At 39.7% G+C, this 19,471-nt stretch overlaps 1 protein-coding gene across 1 annotated transcript in view; it reads left to right on the forward strand.

Moving 5' to 3' along the window:
- The first annotated feature begins 2,806 nt into the window (after positions 1–2,806).
- The window catches only part of inpp4b (inositol polyphosphate-4-phosphatase type II B), a 188,130-nt gene continuing 171,465 nt past the window's right edge, over positions 2,807–19,471 (forward strand). Inside the window, exons 1-2 of the mRNA XM_088006342.1 lie at positions 2,807–3,028; positions 17,057–17,101. Of these exons, the coding sequence (XP_087862468.1) occupies positions 2,941–3,028; positions 17,057–17,101 (133 nt within the window). The 5' untranslated portion in view covers positions 2,807–2,940. The remainder of the gene's footprint in view (positions 3,029–17,056; positions 17,102–19,471) is intronic.

The following is a 19,471-nucleotide window of genomic DNA, read 5'->3' on the forward strand; positions in this document are numbered from 1 at the left end:
CTTCTCTCTTCAGAATGAATAGTAAGTTGAGTATTTTTCTGTTTTGGTGTTCGTTACTAACAATTATGGCAATATACAACAGAAGTGCAGCAAAAGTGCTCATCATAGGCGCACACTCCACCGGTACCTTAGAAGTACTCAAACACTTGAGAAAAATATTCACACATCTCAGACTTTAATGTTTGGTTGTGTAACTTGAACAAACTCCAGTGTACGTATTGGGATTTGATGTGGTGGAAACTTTGAAATAAAATCCAGTTTAACCACTTCAGAAGTTGCCTTTATCAGTAAATAGTTATTCATTGTAGGATCATTTGAGCTCTCATGTCAAGTAGGTCTGTTAATAAACAGTGACAACATGAAGATGGACACAGTGAAGCCCCAATATTGTTGAGGATTAGGAACCATGGCCACTTATGAATGGCTAAAATCTGAAAATATTTGAATGTTACATGTCTAGAAACACTTAAAACACATCAGAGGGACATAAATAGAACTTTCAAGATAAAAGTTGTGTGCTTAAATATTTATCAAAGCATTTCTCATCTGTATACTGCCAAAGTGGATCAATGTAAATATCATGTGGAGTGGTTGGTGGTGGTGAGAAGAGACGCAGGTTGTAGAAGAAAATGATGAATTTAATGAAGAGCGTAGCTCAAAAACAGTCCAGATCTCAGGCAGCACGGCAGAGTGGAAACACACAGGCTCAGCGCCGGTAGCAACTGAATTAAACAGACTGACGCGACAAGCTAATGCCGACACAGGACTTAACAGCTCAACTGTGCTGGCAGACGAACTATCATAGACAAGGACCCGACAAGAGACAGAGACAACAGGTGGGTTTAAATACACAGGGAGGGTAAACAGGTAACTAGACACACCTGGGAGGCAATCAACGGGGAAGGCACAGAGACAACAGAGACTCAGAACAGAAACTGAACACAGAAAACCCTTAAAAATAAATACACAGAAACACGGATCATGACAGTTAAAAGATGTTCAATATTATTTAATTTCAAGAAGTACTCATCGAATGCCGTGACAGCGGTCTATTAATATTTAACAGTTTGTTAATGGGGGTTTTTATTTTTATCAATGCATTCTGCTGTAACTGACTTCCAGCCCTTCATGATCATGTTTTGGCCAAAAATGAAATTGTAAATGAGTTTGACACCCCTGATCTCCAATCTCTTTTACCTCCGTTCTTCAGAGGTTCAGCCAATCACTGGCCCTGAAAATGAATGGTGCCCTTGGATTGGCTGCTCTGCAAACACAAATTAATAGTTTGTCATGTAGCATTGCAGTTACACATTTTAACTACCCAAACTGCGTTTTCTTTGAATATTTTAGATATGCTCTAGGAAAAGATAATCTACAAATAGGCAAATTTTACACACACAATTTGGAGTCATGTTTGGATGCTGAACCGCAAATATCCAGTTCTGAATAAATAATCCAGCAATGGAAAAAGAATGGCACAAAAATTATTTTAGAAAGGTCTGAATGTCCACCTCATAAATGTTTTATTTACCTACTGGAATATTTTTTAAATGTTAAAAGTCTCCCTCCAGTAGAACTACTCCTCTAAAAAAACAGAGCTCCAAGTCAGACACCTGATCCAATCAAGACTCTGCCAAAACTTTAAACTGCTATTTACTGATATTTTCCATTTGCTCTGACTGACCTTGATTTGATTTTTCAAAGAACAATGCAAGCCAGCATTTTCATTTTTTAGTTTTTAATATGTGGAAAACCATGTACATATATTTTTATTGCATAAAATTTAGACGACACGTATCACATATTGCATTTCTAACGTCAGAGTGTGGAAAAGCTAAAGGGGTATGAATAATTTTGCAGGGCACTATTAAATGTCAAAAGGCTGCTGCTTTCACTGTATCTTTACTGGTTCTTGGTAGAAATGGCAGCAGCGCTCGGCCCAAGCAGCCAGGTCTAAATTAATATTGATCCGGAGCTTTCTATGGCATCAAACACAAGGAGGCCAAATAACTAACAATAACCTCCTCATTATGAGCGGGAGGAGGCAGAGTGAGGGCAGCACATAAAAAACGCAGCGAAGCTCTTTAACCAACCTCTGAATAAATCAGAATATTCCTGCTGCCTTGTGACGTCATCAGGTCCTGCTAATCACCGCTCTTTCTTTGTGGTTTTAACCTGTTGATGGACAACGGGGGAAACTTGGGGTTTCTATTGTGACTCTTCCTCAGCCTTTATGTGTGTGCAACTTCTGAAATGACATGCTGCACGATTCTGGCTTCACTCCGGGGAGCTTCGGCGGTCGAAAGCTTGTTATTTGTTTTCCTGATAGAGAAGAGGGGAAAAAGGTGGTGGAGTGCCGAGAGAGGTGTGGGGGCTGGAGGGGAGCTGCTGAAAGGGAGGGAGACGGATGTCACAAATCAGAGGGACCCCTGCTGCTGTCTGGATGCAGCAGTGGCTGCGCAGTAGGGGTGGGGGTGGGGGGGTGTGGAGGGAGTGAGAGAGCGTTGCAGAGTTGTTGTCTTTCTGGCTGTGTTTGCACCGTGCAGCCAGCTCCGGGCGCCCCCACTGTCAGCCCAGGATTGATGGATAGGACCGTGCATCGCACAAAACATCAATTCTGTCCTGCTTTCTCTTTCATTCTGAGCCTCACGTTCCTCATCTCTCCTCCCTCTCTCTTTCTCACCCTCCCCTACTGATGCTGCTCCAGGTCCCTCGCCGGTTCCTCTCTTCCTCACTAGTTTCCACAAGGCATCCGTAGAGCCGACAGAGAGCACGCCGTGAGGCAGCAGAACAGCGAGGCGGGCGGACTGCTATTTCTGTGACAGCCTTTTCTGTCTGGCAGGGTGCGTTAGAGCCGGAGCGCTGGACTGGACTGTGGTTTTCCGTGGGAGAGGAGGCGGAGGGGGAGCGAGGGGGAGAAGAGAGGGGCAGTTTGGACAGATGGAGGACGGCGGTACCCGGCACCTGGGATGCTGCGTGGTTGACGTGACCGAGCTGAGCGCCAACCCTGAAGGACTGAGCGCTGCCGGTGAGCTGCCTGCACTGTGTCTGTCTGCTGCTTCTTCTTTTTCCTGGTTGTTCCATAAATCTCGTCAGACACACAAACTCAGGGAATGTGTCTTTGGCAGCGAACTCAAATGGTGGTATCATTTTTAACTTGAAGTAAACCATAACTAACTTTATTCAGTTATGGTTTGCACCAAAAGTCCTAGTTGGTGCAAATTCCTGTTTGTTAAAACTGGTTTCCAGATCAATGCTGAATAACTCTAAATCTGTTTGGAGCTTATTTTCATGTTGCTTTTTGGAGGACGCTTTTTTTTTTTTTTTTTTGCAAAGTCATGTTGATGCCTCAGCGTTGCCCTCAGTTACAGCAGAGAACATATTAAAAACAACTGCCTTGCTGATAAATGAAGTGGGCTTTCAGTGTGATAGTTGCAGATTGTCCCTTTATGTCTCTGTTGTCTGGAACTTATTGTCTGATGTTAATTTGCAAAGTATTCGACAATGACAAACAGTTTTACAGCTAAAAATGTATGTTTTGTGTTTATGCTTCCTGCTCGTATTTGGCCATCTGTGCTCATATCTGCAGCAGTTCTCCAGTGGATTGAAAAAGTATTCATACCCAGAAACTTGTCAAACTACAGAGGTCAGTGTGTTTGATAGATCCACATAAGATGGTGCATAATTTTGAAATTATACACAAAAATACAGGAAAACAAAAATACAAATTTAGAAAATGCTGCATACCTTGTATTTGCAAAATAGCTGATGACCAGACAGGCTGTAAAAAGCTGAACATTTTTAAGTTTAGCACAAATTCACTGTTGGAACTTTGTCTGTATTTTGAGTAGACCATTCTCTAATATGACTGTCTTGTAGATATGGTTGTAAATGTAGGGTTGTTGTTTGCCGGGAAGGTGAACTTTCACCCCATCTCTAGTTTCTTGAGGTTTCTGATAGGTTTTCTTCCAGGACTGGATTTTTTTCCTGGATTAAGCTTCATCCATCTTTTCAGCTCTAACCATCTTCCCTGTTTAGGAGCCAACAGCTATAAAATCAGCTAGAAAATCTAGACTCCCTCACCACACCACCATTGTTCATTCCAACTGGTGATGCACCAGCTACACTTTAATATGCATAAATAAACACATTGGAACATTAGTAAAACACTAGAAGCTAATGTAAAAAATGTCTTTATTTCCACTCTCAAGAGTACGGCCAATGAGCAGCAAGGGAAAAACGAATGGCACACCTGGATTGGTTGCTTTGCAAACACTAACCAGCATCTTCTTCCACATGTTTGCCACTGCTTTTGCTATTATCTTCAATACTCGTGCAAACTAGATATGATAAGACTTTCTTCTTTCTACTCCTTTAGGGGCAGCATTATGTAATTTCCAGGCAAATAGCACCATTTTTGCAACTGAAGGTAACATTGCTACCTTCAATTGCATTTATGCAGCAGAAATATGACTAAGTCATATTTGAATTTGTAATTTAGTACCTTGAAATGGGGACTCTGTCTCTTTAAGAAAGTTCTCTTCTTTCCAATACTCCGCCTTCAGGAGGTCATCACATCGCTCCGATTGACCCTTTAACAAAGTTTTTACCAGAGTTTCAATGGGAAGGAACTCTTTGCTAAATGCAGCTGGCTAGTCTGAAGGAGCTGAGTGGGGAAGTCACAGTGGAGGTGGAAGCTGGAAGCTTGGAAACTGCAACTCCAAAGTGAAGTTTTGTCCTCGAAGGCGGCGCTAGGTCCACCCAGACGTTTTGCACAACTGACTGGTTGCCACGGGAGATTAAAGCATTTTTCAAACATGGATGAAAGAATCAAGGCAACACTCCAAGTATGTTTTTGATGAGGAAATATTATGATATGAAGCTCAAAGTCAATTTTACATAAAACTGCCCCTTTAAAACAGCAATATTTGGACAATAGCTAAACTGAAGCCAAAGTTCCCCATATGAGCAGTTGATGTTTGTAGCTTCTCCAGAGTTAAAAGGGTCTCTGAGCCGCTTTTAAGTGAACACCAAGATGTTTCTAGCTTTTTTACCATGGTTGGTCACTAGCAAATCTCCTAAGTCTCCACACAACATTTGGATTTATATTAAGATTGAACTGCACATAAGGGGACTTTATTTAATTAAAGGGTGGCCTTTTCAGGTAATTGGTTGTGTTGGATTTTATTTAAGGTTGTCAGAATAAAAGGGGGCAAATACAAATCCTCATCACTCTTTTTAGTTTTTTATTTGTTCAAAGACATTTGAAGGCCAGACCTCGTTTTTATTCCACTTCACAATTATTTGGTACTTCGTGTTGGTCTTTCACACAAAATCCCAATGAAACACACGTCTGTAATGTGACAAAATCCCAGAAGGATCAAAGGGGAGTGCTGCTTGTTTCTCTGAGCACTTTTGCTGCAGCCTGTCCTTTGCTGTCTTGGTCTGCTGTCATTGAACGCTTGCAGAGGCAAACTCACCTTCCTTCTCCCCAGTAAGAGAAATGACTGAGGAGGTTACCCTTATCAGGAATGTCACAAAGCCTGATTCTCAAATGTAATATCTCTGCTTTCAAAAAGGACAAACGCTGCATGCTGAGATGCTGAGCAACATGGAAGTTCAAAATCATTTTCTCTGTAGGTATAAATAAATAGAGCTGCACAAAGTAGAGAAGGGAGGTGCTTTGTTGCCTTGTCTCCTTTAAGCACACAAAATCTCTACAAAGGCGCTGAAACAGCATGCAAAGACTAAAGTGTGCTGAGAAAATTACACCGGTGTGCACAAGCTACATTAAAATACATGGTAAAACATGTGCTGTCAACTGGAGCCACACGCTGCAGCACTCAACCTTCAATTCTAAACCCAATACACAAAATTGTTATGTTTTAAGTCCCACAAAAAACATATTTGTTATGTGGTGGCACAATTATTAGTGTCCCGGGATAAAATAACCAGCTGAGACCGTCCGGCATTGAGTATGAATGTTCTCTTACTGTATCTTATCATGCATTTTATGCTAGCTGCTAATTACCTGTAGGTGGGAGTATTTGCACACATGATTATCTGCCCTGCTGTCCTGTACAGTGTTCTCCACCTCTTGCCCATTGGCTGCTGGAGGTAGTCATGCAAAACTCTGCAACTGATGGATGGACACAGACAAATGCAAACTTTCAACACAAAAGACTTATTTTAAACTCCTTACTTATTTATTGTTACATTTTTTCACATTGTCATTATAAATGAGACAATTTTCTGAAGTTACTGTAAAATACATCCAGAGTTGAAGCAGAATTTTATGTCAACATGAGAAAACATTAGTAAAAGATGAGAGACTGTCTTTGCCAGTTCCATATGATCCTCGCCTGTGTTGCGCTGAGTGAGCAGACTCTACAGACTCATTTGAACATAATTCAGCTGTCTGGTACAACCCACACACTTAGAAAAACCTGCTGAGATCTAAGATAGATGTTGGTGCGTATGCCAGCTGAAATGGACTCAACTTTTCCAGAGATAAACAGACATGGCTCAGAATGAATAACAAAGACTAAATGCTGTTATTCTGTTAATTTCATTATTAGCAACCAGGGTTAAGTTTGTTTGACATTACCGAAATAATTTTAAATACAAATCAAACTAAAATCTACAATTGTAGACTAAAAATCAACTTATAAAACACACACATTCTGAACATTTTAAAGTACAGTGTGGGATTTTGTTTTCCAACTGAAAACAATTAAACAAATTAGTTTGGATTAAAAAGAAAAACTATTTAGCAAAATCTTAATTGGGAAGAAACTACATTCACGCTAGTGTTTTTATGTGGAACTTCAAAATGTGCAGGGTACTGACACGTGGAAGAGATAAAATGAATAACCAGGCTACCTATAACATCATTTGATCAAAAGTTTATGACCATTCACTCTAAAAATGTAGATTTCATTTAATTTTCTGTCAGGCATTTACAATGAACCACTCACGACATAGGCAGGAAGGCTCACTACGAATGTGCACAAGCAATACTTCCTGCAATGACTAATTGATGTAATGGTTGTAAGAAAGTCTTTTTAAACTTCAAAAAGGATCCTGAAGGGATGGGAGGAAAAGTGGTGGTTCCCCTAATTTATTTTTTTTTCTGCACTGACATGGAGGATCCAGTCAATACCTTCAAAGGTCACCTCTCTGCCCACACCACAAACTTCACAGTTCAGACTTTCCAAGGGAGCAACAAAGATGGGCCATGAACGGTTGAAAACTTTTCTTTTTCTTTTTAAGATGATCTAGATGTTCTTGATGGTTTCCATTTCTAAAGTCATAAGATGATCCAGCTTAAGTTGATCTGGGAGTTTATCCTCATCAACAGAATGACAGAGCTTATATTTTTTGTGGACTATACCTTGCATGAATATCCACCCAATGTTCCCACCAGCCTGCTGGAAACACTATGATTAAATATGTCTAAATTAACTTTTGGAACAATTAAGAACATTTTTCATAATGTTTATGTTTACTGAGTAGCATCCAGCTCTTTTTATTAATTTTTTCTTTTTAAAAAATGTACCAGTTGCATCAGTGACAACAGGTGGAAATTAGCACATATAACACTGTAACCTGAACAATCAATCTCTCCTCTTGCAGATAATGTATAGTGTACACTGTCCTTGTTTTAAATAATTAGTCAATTTTGGATCTTTTTTGACCAATAGTCTTGAACTAAGATTAACTCATGAACAGCCTTTGGAGCTTGAATTCAGTTCTGAATAGTTAGCCTACTGTTGTTGCTTTGTCCCGCTCTCTTTTTCTTCATTTTGCATTTCGAAACTCTGCCTAAACCCAGTTACAGCCCAGCAACAGGAAAGGTGAATATTTGTAGTTTTCCTGTGGTTTGGTGCATTTTAATCAGGCATGGAAATAAATGGGGCATGTGTCTATAAGTGCACTAATTAAGCATAAAATTATGACCTTAGACACTCATGATAGTGCTGCTTTTTGTCAGAAACCAGTGTTCTGCAGGTAAAACCTGACAGTTGCCACCCATTGAACCTTTCTCTGGTACAAAATGGCAGGTTTTTTAGCTGACAGGTGTAGGGGAGCGAGACTAATGAGAAAAATCTGATTGCAGTTGTATTTTGTTTTCCTTTGGTGTCCTGAAAGACAAAGGAGAAAGCCAAAGCACATAATTACCATGTACAGCACAGTCGACAAGTTGACAGCCCTGCATTATCAGTCGCAGGTGAAATGGTTTATCTCCACTTTGTTGACGGGAGATAAGAGTGGGACTGAACTCTGCTGCCATGCAGTTATTAAGATGAAGCTGTTCTTTTTTTTTTTTTTTTTTTTTTACAGACATTCTCAAAGCTAAGGAAGAAATTATGCCATTTTAGCTATCAGCTAATTACATCACAATTTGCATAAAGGAGCGTGAGTTTTTGCTGTCAACCCTTACCTGAAATATTAATTAGGGTTTGGTGTTTGACATGATAAAGCTATCACAGAGCCACCTCTCCGTCGGCGCCCTTGTTAACCTTCCACACTACATCTCTTATCGCAGTGACAGTCGAGACCACCTCGGCTGCACCAACTGATTCACAACACTTCATTAAAAGCTGGCAACAAAACCATCTGTCCCCTCTCAATCTCCCACCACAGTAATGTGAGGATAACTCACTCCTGCGTTCAGCACCACTCGTCCTAATGGGATGCCTGTCTGTGCAAACATCAATCGAGTTACTGTAGAGGTGCGATCACCGGATGGATCGCAGTGAATGATGCACAGGGGCTTTTAGGGAATTTTAAAATGCGGGAATGAGGGAAAAACGTGCACAGGGTTGGACAAAAGGAGACCGAATACAGCAATTATTGAGCATTTATCTGTGTGCACTCATGGGTAGAGCCGCTGGCTGGGGCGGAAGGGGGAATGCTATTTATATCCTTGAAATATCAAAGCCCATGCTGAGCTAGCCATATCGGTAAATTATTTATATCTCCTCAAAATCTAAAAGAAGATACTACTCAAAATGTTATCAGGATTTACTCTTCTGAGGGAACTTCTCTGTGTAATATCTATTCATGAGGAGAATAAGTAGAAGTGATTAGCTTGTGAATCCTCTGCTTTTCTGTTGACTGGAAATGTTTCTTAAAGTGCACCGGACAGTTATTTTTCATGCATTAAAGACCTTAGATCAGTGACAGCAGTGTCTCCGTCTCACGTTTGTGTTTATCACCACATACAATGGATAAGATACCAAAGAAACAAGCAGAGAAAAAAGGTTAAGTGATCATCTGTAAGATGGACAATTTACCACCCAGGTCATTCATTAACTATGCCATTCTACAGAAATGCCCCCATGCTGCTACATCCTTACAAATTCTCCTCTGCGCTCCCTTCAGCGTGCCTTTCCCCCCACTGATACCACCTGCAGACTCCAGGGGGGTGGGGAGGGACTGATAGATTGGAAGTACAGTGGGGCTGTGCTGTTATTTCTGGAGCCAGATGAAACTGCGGTATAGCAGGCGGGTACACCTCATTTGCTCTGGGACCCTTCGGGAGATGCATCTGCATGTGCAGCCCGCCTGCCGCCTCGCTGAGCTTATTACCATATTCATAATGCTGCCGGATATCGATTATAAATACCACACCTGTGCCACTTTTCTCCACATAGTTGTTCTGAGCACATTGTGGCTGAGAGCATTGTGTGCTCGTTGCAGGTATGAGTGAGATGGGCTGCACGGGTGGCATGCATCTCTCTCCATGTAATGTTTAATTATTGCGATTAGACCAGGTAGCTGTGCAGAACACATCCAGTATTTTCTTACAGGAATTAATGGCATGCATTATATTTCGAGCTTCAGGACAAAATCACAGTAAAACACACTGATTTGCAAATGATCAAAACTCAGCGATTGAGCTATATGTTGAAATGCTGAACCTAAAAACACTTGATACCAAAAAACATTAAATTGAGAAGAAAAAAAATGTTGGGATATGTACTTGCTGTTATTTCTGGAGCCAGAAATAACAAGTTTTAACCAAACTCATGCCACTTTGAGTAGTTTTACAACTGGAGTCTTTTCAGATTCTTGCTTGGCTGATCAACAATTCAGAGCCTTGTTTGCCACGTCAGACTGATTTTTACTTGGAGACAGATCTGAGCCGCAATGCATTCTGGGTAATTTTACATATGCTTGGTCCGATTACGTTAGCTCCGTCCATGCTAATGCACGGACGGATTAGCATGAAAATCCGTTCGTGCAATTATGAAAATTAAAACACAGAATTTAATGAATGTAAGGTACTGTAGTGTTGCTACACACTCGTGTACAGTAGGTGGCAGTATGCACCTTAAAGTTGCTTGCGATCCGCCATAATAGAAAAGAAGAAAGGTGAAGGGGTTTGGGGTGGTGGTGAAAAAAACAGTGACGAGTAATGCGCTAAGACTTTTCAACGTGAAATGGAGCCCATTGAAAATAATGGAAATGTAGAAATCACAAGAAGTAATGAAGATGAGGAGGACTAAACGGAGGAAAAGGACATTCAGCTTCATAAAAGACACAATGAATGACGCACCTCTGGTCAGACTGCGTGATCTGGTAAGTAGTTTTGTAAGTAGCTCAGTGTCGGGTCTTAACAGCAGTTTAGGATCCGGTCTTAGCTCTTGTCATTTAAAGGAGCTTCCATGCCCGTCTCTGTTTCTCCTTCGCTTTCCCTTGCTAGCCGGCGGCAGTGTTCATGCAATAAATGAACCAGACTCACCTCACTATTTGTTTATTTTTATTTTTTATTTTTTGGAACTATCTAAATTTACACCAGTCAAACGCAATATGATAAACAACAAATCGGTAACGTTAGCCTTCCTGTGTTTACTCTGTAGATTGAAGTACAGAACTTAGCCATCTACGTCATCAACCCAGCATGCATTGCGCAGGTGAAAAAACATAAAATATAATTTTTTGAAGTTATGAGTTTTGACATATTACAAACAGCATTTTTTTTAGGTAATAGGAAAGTTACTATAAAATTACCAACATGTTCAACTAATCGTGGATTCCTTTTAAATATTAAGACAAGCAAGAAGTTGATGCAACTCAAATAGAAAGTTTTTTTTTTCTTTGTGACTAGTGAAAATTTATGGCCATAATTTAATTTCACACACAACTGACCTCTGGCAGGTTTCCAAAAGTTTTGTTCTGGGATGTTCTGAGGCATATCAGGAGTCTGTCTATGTCAGTTGTAGAATTGCAGATCCATATGAAAGTATTCACACCGAGACCTTTACACATAACTTTCAAACACTTTTGACATCTGAAAATGATTGCATGGAACTGCAATTGGCCCCGTCTACTTTGACACCCACAAGTAGGATTCAGTTCAACCAAGCACCTTCAAAAGTGACTTAGTAAACGAGTCCACTTGTGTGTAATGTAATCTCACTCTAGGTCACTAGGTCTAGAATTCTCTGAAGAACCCAGAGATTTTTTTAGAGAACAAACATCATCGTGAAGGTGAAAGAATACAGCAGACAAGTCCGGGAGAACATTAGAGATGTTTAAATGCCATTAAGCAATATCCCAAGCTTGGAAAATCTCACAGAAATCTGTTCAGTCCATGATCTGAAGATGGAAAGAGGATGAGCCACCTGACATGGAAGTCCACCTAAAAGATCGGGACAGGAAAGAAAAGGATTAATAAGAGAGGAAACCAAGAGATCCATGGTAACTGCAGAGATCCACAGCTCAAATGGGAGATTCATTTGACAGAATATCTGCTATTGAAGTAAATCTGGATATTTTGGAAGAGTGGTGAGAAGTAAGCCATTGTCAAAAGAAAGCTGTAAGAGATCTTGTTTGCCATATAATTTGATTTAAATTTTATTTTTATTGTACAGCGCTTTATGATTGTGAGAAGTGTTATATAAATAAACTTTGCACTGCAAAAATACAGAATTTTACCAAGAATTTATTTTATCTAGTTTTTAGAGCAGATATTTTAGTACACTTCAAATGAAGCCAAAGTAATGTAATAATGATGCAAATGTTTTATTTCCACTAGCAGATTATTTCATTTATAGGTGAAATAATCTGCTAGTACTTTTCCATTAATATTAAGGAATTATTTACTTAAAACAAGCTCCTCCTCCTACATCTTGCTGTAAAATTACCTACGAGTTTTGTCTCATTTCAAATGTACTAAGATACCAGCACCAGAAACTACATCAATAATAATTGGTATGATTTTGTGTTTTTGCACTGTACTTACTTTGCCAAAGGAGCTTTGGTAAGATGTGACTAGAATTTAGTCTCTGATTCTACATACAGAACACGTCTTATGGAGTACAAGCCAAAGCAGGCAGACTTAAAAAAAATACAAGATGATATATTTGAGAAGTGGAAAGCTCTCATCTGGACTGCACTGCTGTCAGATGTGATGATGTATCTGTCTTGTGCTAGACACCAGCAGTTGCAGCAGCTCTGCCTGTGAGAGGAGGATCCTGGAGGAAGAGAAAGGCGCTCATACACCTGCTGTGTACTCAGGCTCCACTGGTGCAATTTAACACCGATCTGGAAAACCCGACGCATGCAACAGTTTCCAGAGCGATGCTGGAACACATTCAGCCTTTGTCTTCGAAGGTGCAACATAAACTGTTGACTGTGTACAAACAAAACATCTGGCACCATCCTTTCATTAATATTTGACAGTCTACCTAAGAGCTCTGCATATAAAAGCAGACAGCTGTGAATTGTAATCCTCCTTCCGCTCTGTCAACATTCACTTGCTTTTCAGCACGTTGGGTTTTTTGTGATTGGCATCCCTTCCAACCCACACTGAACTTATCTTCATTCCTCATCTTTAATTATTACTGCAATGTCAGGGATTTGTCACTGCCTCCTACTACTCTGAAAAAGTTAATGTATGGCACAGATGGAGTCCTCTAAACAAATTAGGCTGTCACAATGACAATCCCTTATGATAACATGGCAGCAAAGGCAGGACCGAACAGCTGGCTCTGTCTCGGTCCACGTATTTAAAGGGCTCCCCTTTTTTTAAACAATACAACATGACATTCTGGCTTATTAAAGTTTCATATGGTCCTACAAGGAAGCTTTAGTGGTGACAACATGAGCAGACACCACCCAAGAGGAGCACAAGGTTGACAGTTATGAGAAAACCAGATCATGACAGGAATTTCATTTAAATACAGCATACTGTACTTGCCCTGCTTTTTAAAACTGTACATGAATAAATTTTCTTTTAGTCCATGTACTTCTTTCGTTTTTCTTAAGTTTTAAATCCTTAAGCCCATAGACTTTGTGTAGTCTCTGGGCTACACAAAGTAATTTTTTGAACAAAATCATTCTTGGATAAAGAGATTTTAGTTTGCTCTGTTCTACATATTTTGAGCTCCTTTCAGGATAAGCTGTTTTAGGGAGATGGACAATTAAAAATATATTCATTATAGTTCACAATATTTACATTTCAGTTGAAACTGTTTTTCTGATAGACTCAAGAATCCTCCTTTTAGTAATCACTGATCTATTTTAATGGTCAACTAACAAATTTAAACACAAAAATAACATGAAACTAATTCTTGATTTTTGAGAAAAAGTTGGCGTGCCAAATTCCTGAGTTGAAGGAAAACTTTGCAAGAAAGAAGAAGGAGAATTCAAAATAAAGGCCTTTTGAGAGAAAATTCAGAGTTAAGATAAAAAGAAGAAGCCTTACTTTTGGCCTGGATCTTTTTATGTCACCTCTCAGTGAACCCACCGGGTTCCTGGATCTTTGGTTCTGAACAGCCTCTCGACAGGGGAATCTCTGCACAGCGTCTGTCCAACCTGACCTCAAGGTCGTCTCTACAGGGAGGCATCTGTCACAGACATTAAATGTTCGTTGGTTTCTTTCGCTGGAATCTGAATCGAACAGTTAAAGAGGGAATGCTGGGTTTTACCTCCAGCAAATAAACTTAAGCTGCTGAAACATTAGGGAGCATCAAGAGGAGACACAAAAACAAAGAGTTAGGGTAAATAAAGCTTTGCAACCGAATCTCCCGGTTGATCAGATCCAAAATACAACTCAGGTAAGGGAAGACTTCTTTGATGCTTCTGTGTGTTGCTCTGTCTCTTTAGAAATTCACACTCTGACTCTCCTCTGAGTCAGCATGGAGAGCTCACTAGAGTCACAACATCATGATGTCATCAGGTGCTGGTCACCCCAGCAGCAAAAAGCCTTGGAAAGCATTTGTGCATCACGTTAAATGATGATTAAGAAAAACAGGCTCTACTATCCAAAACCGTCTCAGTGGAGAGACGGTTCCAGAACAGCAAATATTATTTTACTGGGTGGAAGCAGTTTGAGCTCAAGGTCTACCAAGGTCTAAGTTAGCAGAAAAATAACATTCACTCTAAAGAGGCAGCATTATGAAAAATCAACTTTTATTAGCTTTACATCATGTTATAATGTTATTATATATACATAGAGTGTTTCCTCAATTCTTTCACGCATGTTTGAGAAATCTTTTAATCTGTGTAAGATACCTGGGTGGACCTAGCTCCGCCTCACAGAGCAGCCCTCTCCCACAACTCCCCTGCTCAGGTCCTTCAGACTAGCCAACAGCAATTAGCAAACACCTGGTAGAACTGCTAAGCTCATTATGCAAGCTACTTCTCGTTGGTAAAACGTTTTGTTTGTTCCAGGTTTGTGGTGCATAGAAGCTGAATTCTGCTTTTCTATGTTTGGTTCTGGTCCTCGGAATGCAGCAGAGCAGACCAGAACCAGAAGACCCGAGAGGTCTGGAAGGTTGATACAACATCTTTAATGTAATTTGGGGCTAAGCCGTTCAGTGATTTGTAAACTAACAGAAGAGTTTTAAAGTCTGTTCTCTGGGTGATGTACTCTTCATTCCTGTTGTTGTCCAGTGTTCTTATTCACATGTACATTCATAGATATGTATTGTACATCACTGCCCAGGCAGAGTGAAAATTTCAGTGGCATGTTTTTGCTGTGAGAAACTCCAGAACCAAATTGATCTGATCAGTGCACAGTTACAGCTGGCAGAGAACAAAATGACCAAAATCTATCTAGCCTTTGTAAATGATCCTCATTTCATTTAATGTCTGTTATCTAAACTCTAGTGGCTCCAATAAATCAGAAATCACCCTGAATGTGTGGCCCATTAGTGGAGTTGATGAGCCTTAGAGAGGCCAGTTGTGTCTGTGGGCACATCAGCAACACACTCGGTGCTCTAAGGCCGTCGTGTGTCGATCCAACCTGCAGGCGTTTTCATCTGCTTCGTGTTTGAGCGGTGGTGTCGGACTGGGAGAGCAAAGAATGAGAAACGGCACTGGTGACAGATGATAGAGGCAGTCAGTACACTGCTCATCTTTTTTGGCATGAGCCCTCAAGGACAATCCATACCAGGAACTCTCGTTTGAATGCCCGACAAAGTTTGTAGGCTTTTTTTGCATAATGTAAACGAACAGTTCTGGGAGATTGTCACGCTTAGAAATTTAGAATACCATTTCTCTGCTGTCGAGCTATTTTCTTCTGAAAATAGTTTCCACAATCTGAGCTTCAGTCCCCATCTCTTTTTAGGCCTATTGGCTGCCGATAGCTTATTGGCTAGAGATGATTTAGTTGCTTTTAAAAGTTAATGACTCAAGTACTTCTTACTGGAGAATGTTGTGACATTGCGGTGTTTCGCCGTCAGGGTGCGAGTGGACAGGTTGTCAGAGCAGGAATCCGGATAGCGACATGAAAGCAGAGCTGCACAGTGTGACTGGATGTGAAGAATGCAGGCAGCAGGAAAGACAGACCGCGACGAGGACTGGTCGGGAGGATGCAACGGAAGAGGCTGCCAGGAGACGAAACGCGTACAGACTTGATCATATACAGAGTGAAGGATTTCAGGAAATGTGAGGAATGGGAACAGAACTTTGCTTCTCAGTCACACTGTGGCAACACGTAGGGGAGTTGACAATCCGGTGAGCAGCGGGCGGCAGTGTGTGGGTATTTATACTGCAGAGGCTTGATGAATGAAGGCTCCCAGGTGTGCGGGCGGAAAAAGAGACACTAGAACATTATGGCTCTTATTTACTCACACACTGTCACACAGAAAACATGGGGGTGGATAAACAAGAGACCAACCTGACATGCAGGAAGAAGGAAACGAAGGCATGGGCCGCCCGGAATAGGTCCATTCCCAGTTACAGTATGTCAGGGAAATACTGCAGGTTAAATTTGTTTGGCACATATAGCAGGTTGGGCTGCAGAGGGTAGAGCTGCTGCCTTGCATCAAGAAGATCTTGCATGTCATTTGTATGATCTCTCTGGGTACTCTACATCTTTCCACAGCCCATAAATACGACATTTAGGTCAACTGGTTTCTCTAAGTTGACCTTATATATGAGTTTGTGTGCATTATTGTGTCTCTATACCTGTGTTTCCATTACAAATGTGCAGAAAACTTTGTCTATTCCTCTAATGTAAAAAACTCCACACTTTTGCAATTGCTGTTTCCATTAAATAAGAAACATAATCAAAATCACATGTGAATAAGTTTGTTCACATGATAAGTCACTAAAAAAACACGCCTCACCATCCTCCTCCTACCACTTCTTTTTCTGTCAGTAGTAACATCCGGTTGTGGACTCGGTGGTGTAAAAGAAAGTGTTTCTATTTCAGTTTTTTTTTAAATATTCTAATTTCGATAGTCAAAAAACCACTTCAGACTAGTGCAAAACATTTTATTAAAAATGTGAGTTGTGCTTCCATTAAGTGAATTTATTTTCATAATTCCAATTTACACAATCGTATGGTGAATGGAAAAGCAGCCTGTGTTCAACTGTCCAGGGTGTCCTTCCCTCCTGGCTAATGGCTGCTGGAGGTGGACAACCCTGCACAAAGAGGGTATGGACAAGGATAAAGATCAAAAAGATTGATCTTTTCCAAGATCATCTTTAAGCGAAAAACATGTTATTTTTCAATTTTTTTAAAGATTAAAAGATCAAGAGAACCTTAATTAGTGAGATCTTATTCTTTCTCTCTTTCTCCTTTTCTGTCCAACAGCTGTGACTATAACTCCAAAGCTGCGACAGTTGGAGTTCAGCATTAGTAAGTATCTAATCTTGCAAAATGTTATACTTTTACATAACATGCATTATGTGAACACATACTAGCTGGGGTGTCTAAAGTGTGGCCTTATGCCGCCTGTCGGCACATGCTGATTGTGCTGAGGAAAGATTTTTACTGACATATAAAACTCTTCTAACAATGGAAAATGTTTGGTAGTATGACACCAAGAAGTATCCGTCTTTTAAAAACCACACTGTGCTTTTCTGATGTCACATTAAGTAGGACCAAAAATATACTGTGACTTTAACTCATAAGAAACTTGACTAAGAAAGAATCACTCGTATGCAAAGAACAATTTATTGACCAACAAAATGAAAAACAATTGACAACAAGCAATTAGGAAGCAATATGCAGTTTAATGAGGCACATTTGCGAGGCACTTTGTGTTCAATTTACAACGATTTGCAGATCTGTTTCCTATAAAAATACAACTGCTGCATGTGGCAAATGATGGTAGCGTTTTCATGAACTGTCTCTTGCATGTACCAGCGTGAAGTGGTAGTTTAGAAGATGATTCAGGAGCATCAACATGAAGTTGCTTTGGTGGTTTTGTGGCTGGGACTGGATGCTGCTGAGGCCCGAGATCTTAACGTTGCCATTGCTCTCGCTCTTAGGGAGTTATTCTTAATTTGCTGTGATCCAGAGGGACCTGAAGAACGTCGAGTAATCCTGAACTTGTGTCAGCAAGTCCTATACAGCTCACAAGTTGGAGTGTTTTTGTTTTTAAAGTGACTTGTTGGTTTTTATCAACTTTATGTCAAAGCTTCAGCTGCTTGTCTTTTTGTAACAGCTATAAAATGCATTACAGAGCATTTTGTTTTCTAAGCCCCTGGTATCTAAGGAGGGAATCTTATGCATGTGTTTTTTCCAGGTCTTATTAAAACTCTGGGCTCGTATTTGTGAAAGAGCTGCAGCTGTTTCATATTCCACGGGGGTGAAAAATTAGTATAATGGGTCTTAACTGTTTTCACTTTGTGTGGGAGTGGCAGCAAACCTCCCCAGTAACAAACAGCCAATTAACATTTAATGAGATAACTGTAGGAAAACACATTTTTACTGGAACAATGCTTTGCTTTGCTGTGATGATTAAAAAGGAGTTGTTCCAGTTTTGCATATAAATTTCAGCTTATTTGTCATAAAAAACCTTGTCTGTCTAAATGGAAACAAACTGAAAGAAGTCTTTTTAAAATAACTTTGATCACATTTTGTTCGTTTTTACAATTTAAATGACACCATTTATTAAAAAAACAAAAATAAATTATCTTACCTTTACTTTGCTTTTAACCATTTTCTGTTTGAGTCCCATTTGTAGTGTAGTGTAAAACTAACCGGCTTCGCTGTCCATTTTAAAGCAGATACAAAGTTAAAATAATGCTAATTTAGCTAGTGATACATCTTTGAATTACCTTTGTGTAAGTTAACTTCAGTTTAGCTGAAACCTTTGAAAGTAAATACAGATTTAAATGAATAAATGTGACATTCTGCACATTTTACTTGTTTGTGAAACTTTCTGTTTCTAATAGTTACAGATTTGATAAGCAGAATGCCTAAAATAGCTCTTAAGGAATGAACTTGATTGAAGTTTAAATCTATTCACGTCTTCGGTTCAAAGAAAAGGTTCAATCAAAAAAAGGAACAGTTTTCTGCAAAACAGTCTTTAGGCCATTAAAAGATGGTCAAAACATCCAAGACTTGGTGATTTTTAAAAATAAAACATGTTTTTCTTAATGCAATATAGTTATGTCTAAAATATTTTAATAAAAACAGTTTTTGACAATGAAGTTTTTTAAGACGTACTGGTATTTACACTGAGAAAAAAACTCCATCCATCCATCCGTCCGTCCGTCCGGGCGAGAGGCGGCGTCACCCTGGACAGGTCACCAGTTTGTCGCAGAGATAAAAACTCAACTTGAAAATTTTCACATTTTTTGAGGTTGCAAAATCTAACTATGCTTTATTTGAATTTACACCAACTACAAGTAGTTCATAATTTACAATTTGATACATGATTTCCATAGTTTTTTTTAAAAACTAATATTTGTGTGTTGTATATTTCAGTTTCTGTTTTCTTACCCTTCTCCTGTAAAGGCCAGATTGTGGAAGTCCCAAAAAGATGAATAAAAGTTAATGGTTGTAACATAAGAAGATGTGAAGAATCATTTTGCACATCACTGCAATTTGAAACACTTCTAGCAGTTTTTGTTAATTTATGCCATCAGTATTTCCACTTTTCAGAGCAAGATTTAATTATGTACCAAAGTACTTCTGTCAGATGACTGCTGAATTTTTAAGGCAAGAAATGTATAAAGATCAGAATATATTTGAATCAAGGGATGGCTGCATTTTAAA

Source organism: Poecilia mexicana, unplaced genomic scaffold (genome assembly GCF_051168715.1).
Source record: "Poecilia mexicana isolate PSO_F unplaced genomic scaffold, ASM5116871v1 scaffold_1, whole genome shotgun sequence".
Taxonomy (NCBI): domain Eukaryota; kingdom Metazoa; phylum Chordata; class Actinopteri; order Cyprinodontiformes; family Poeciliidae; genus Poecilia; species Poecilia mexicana.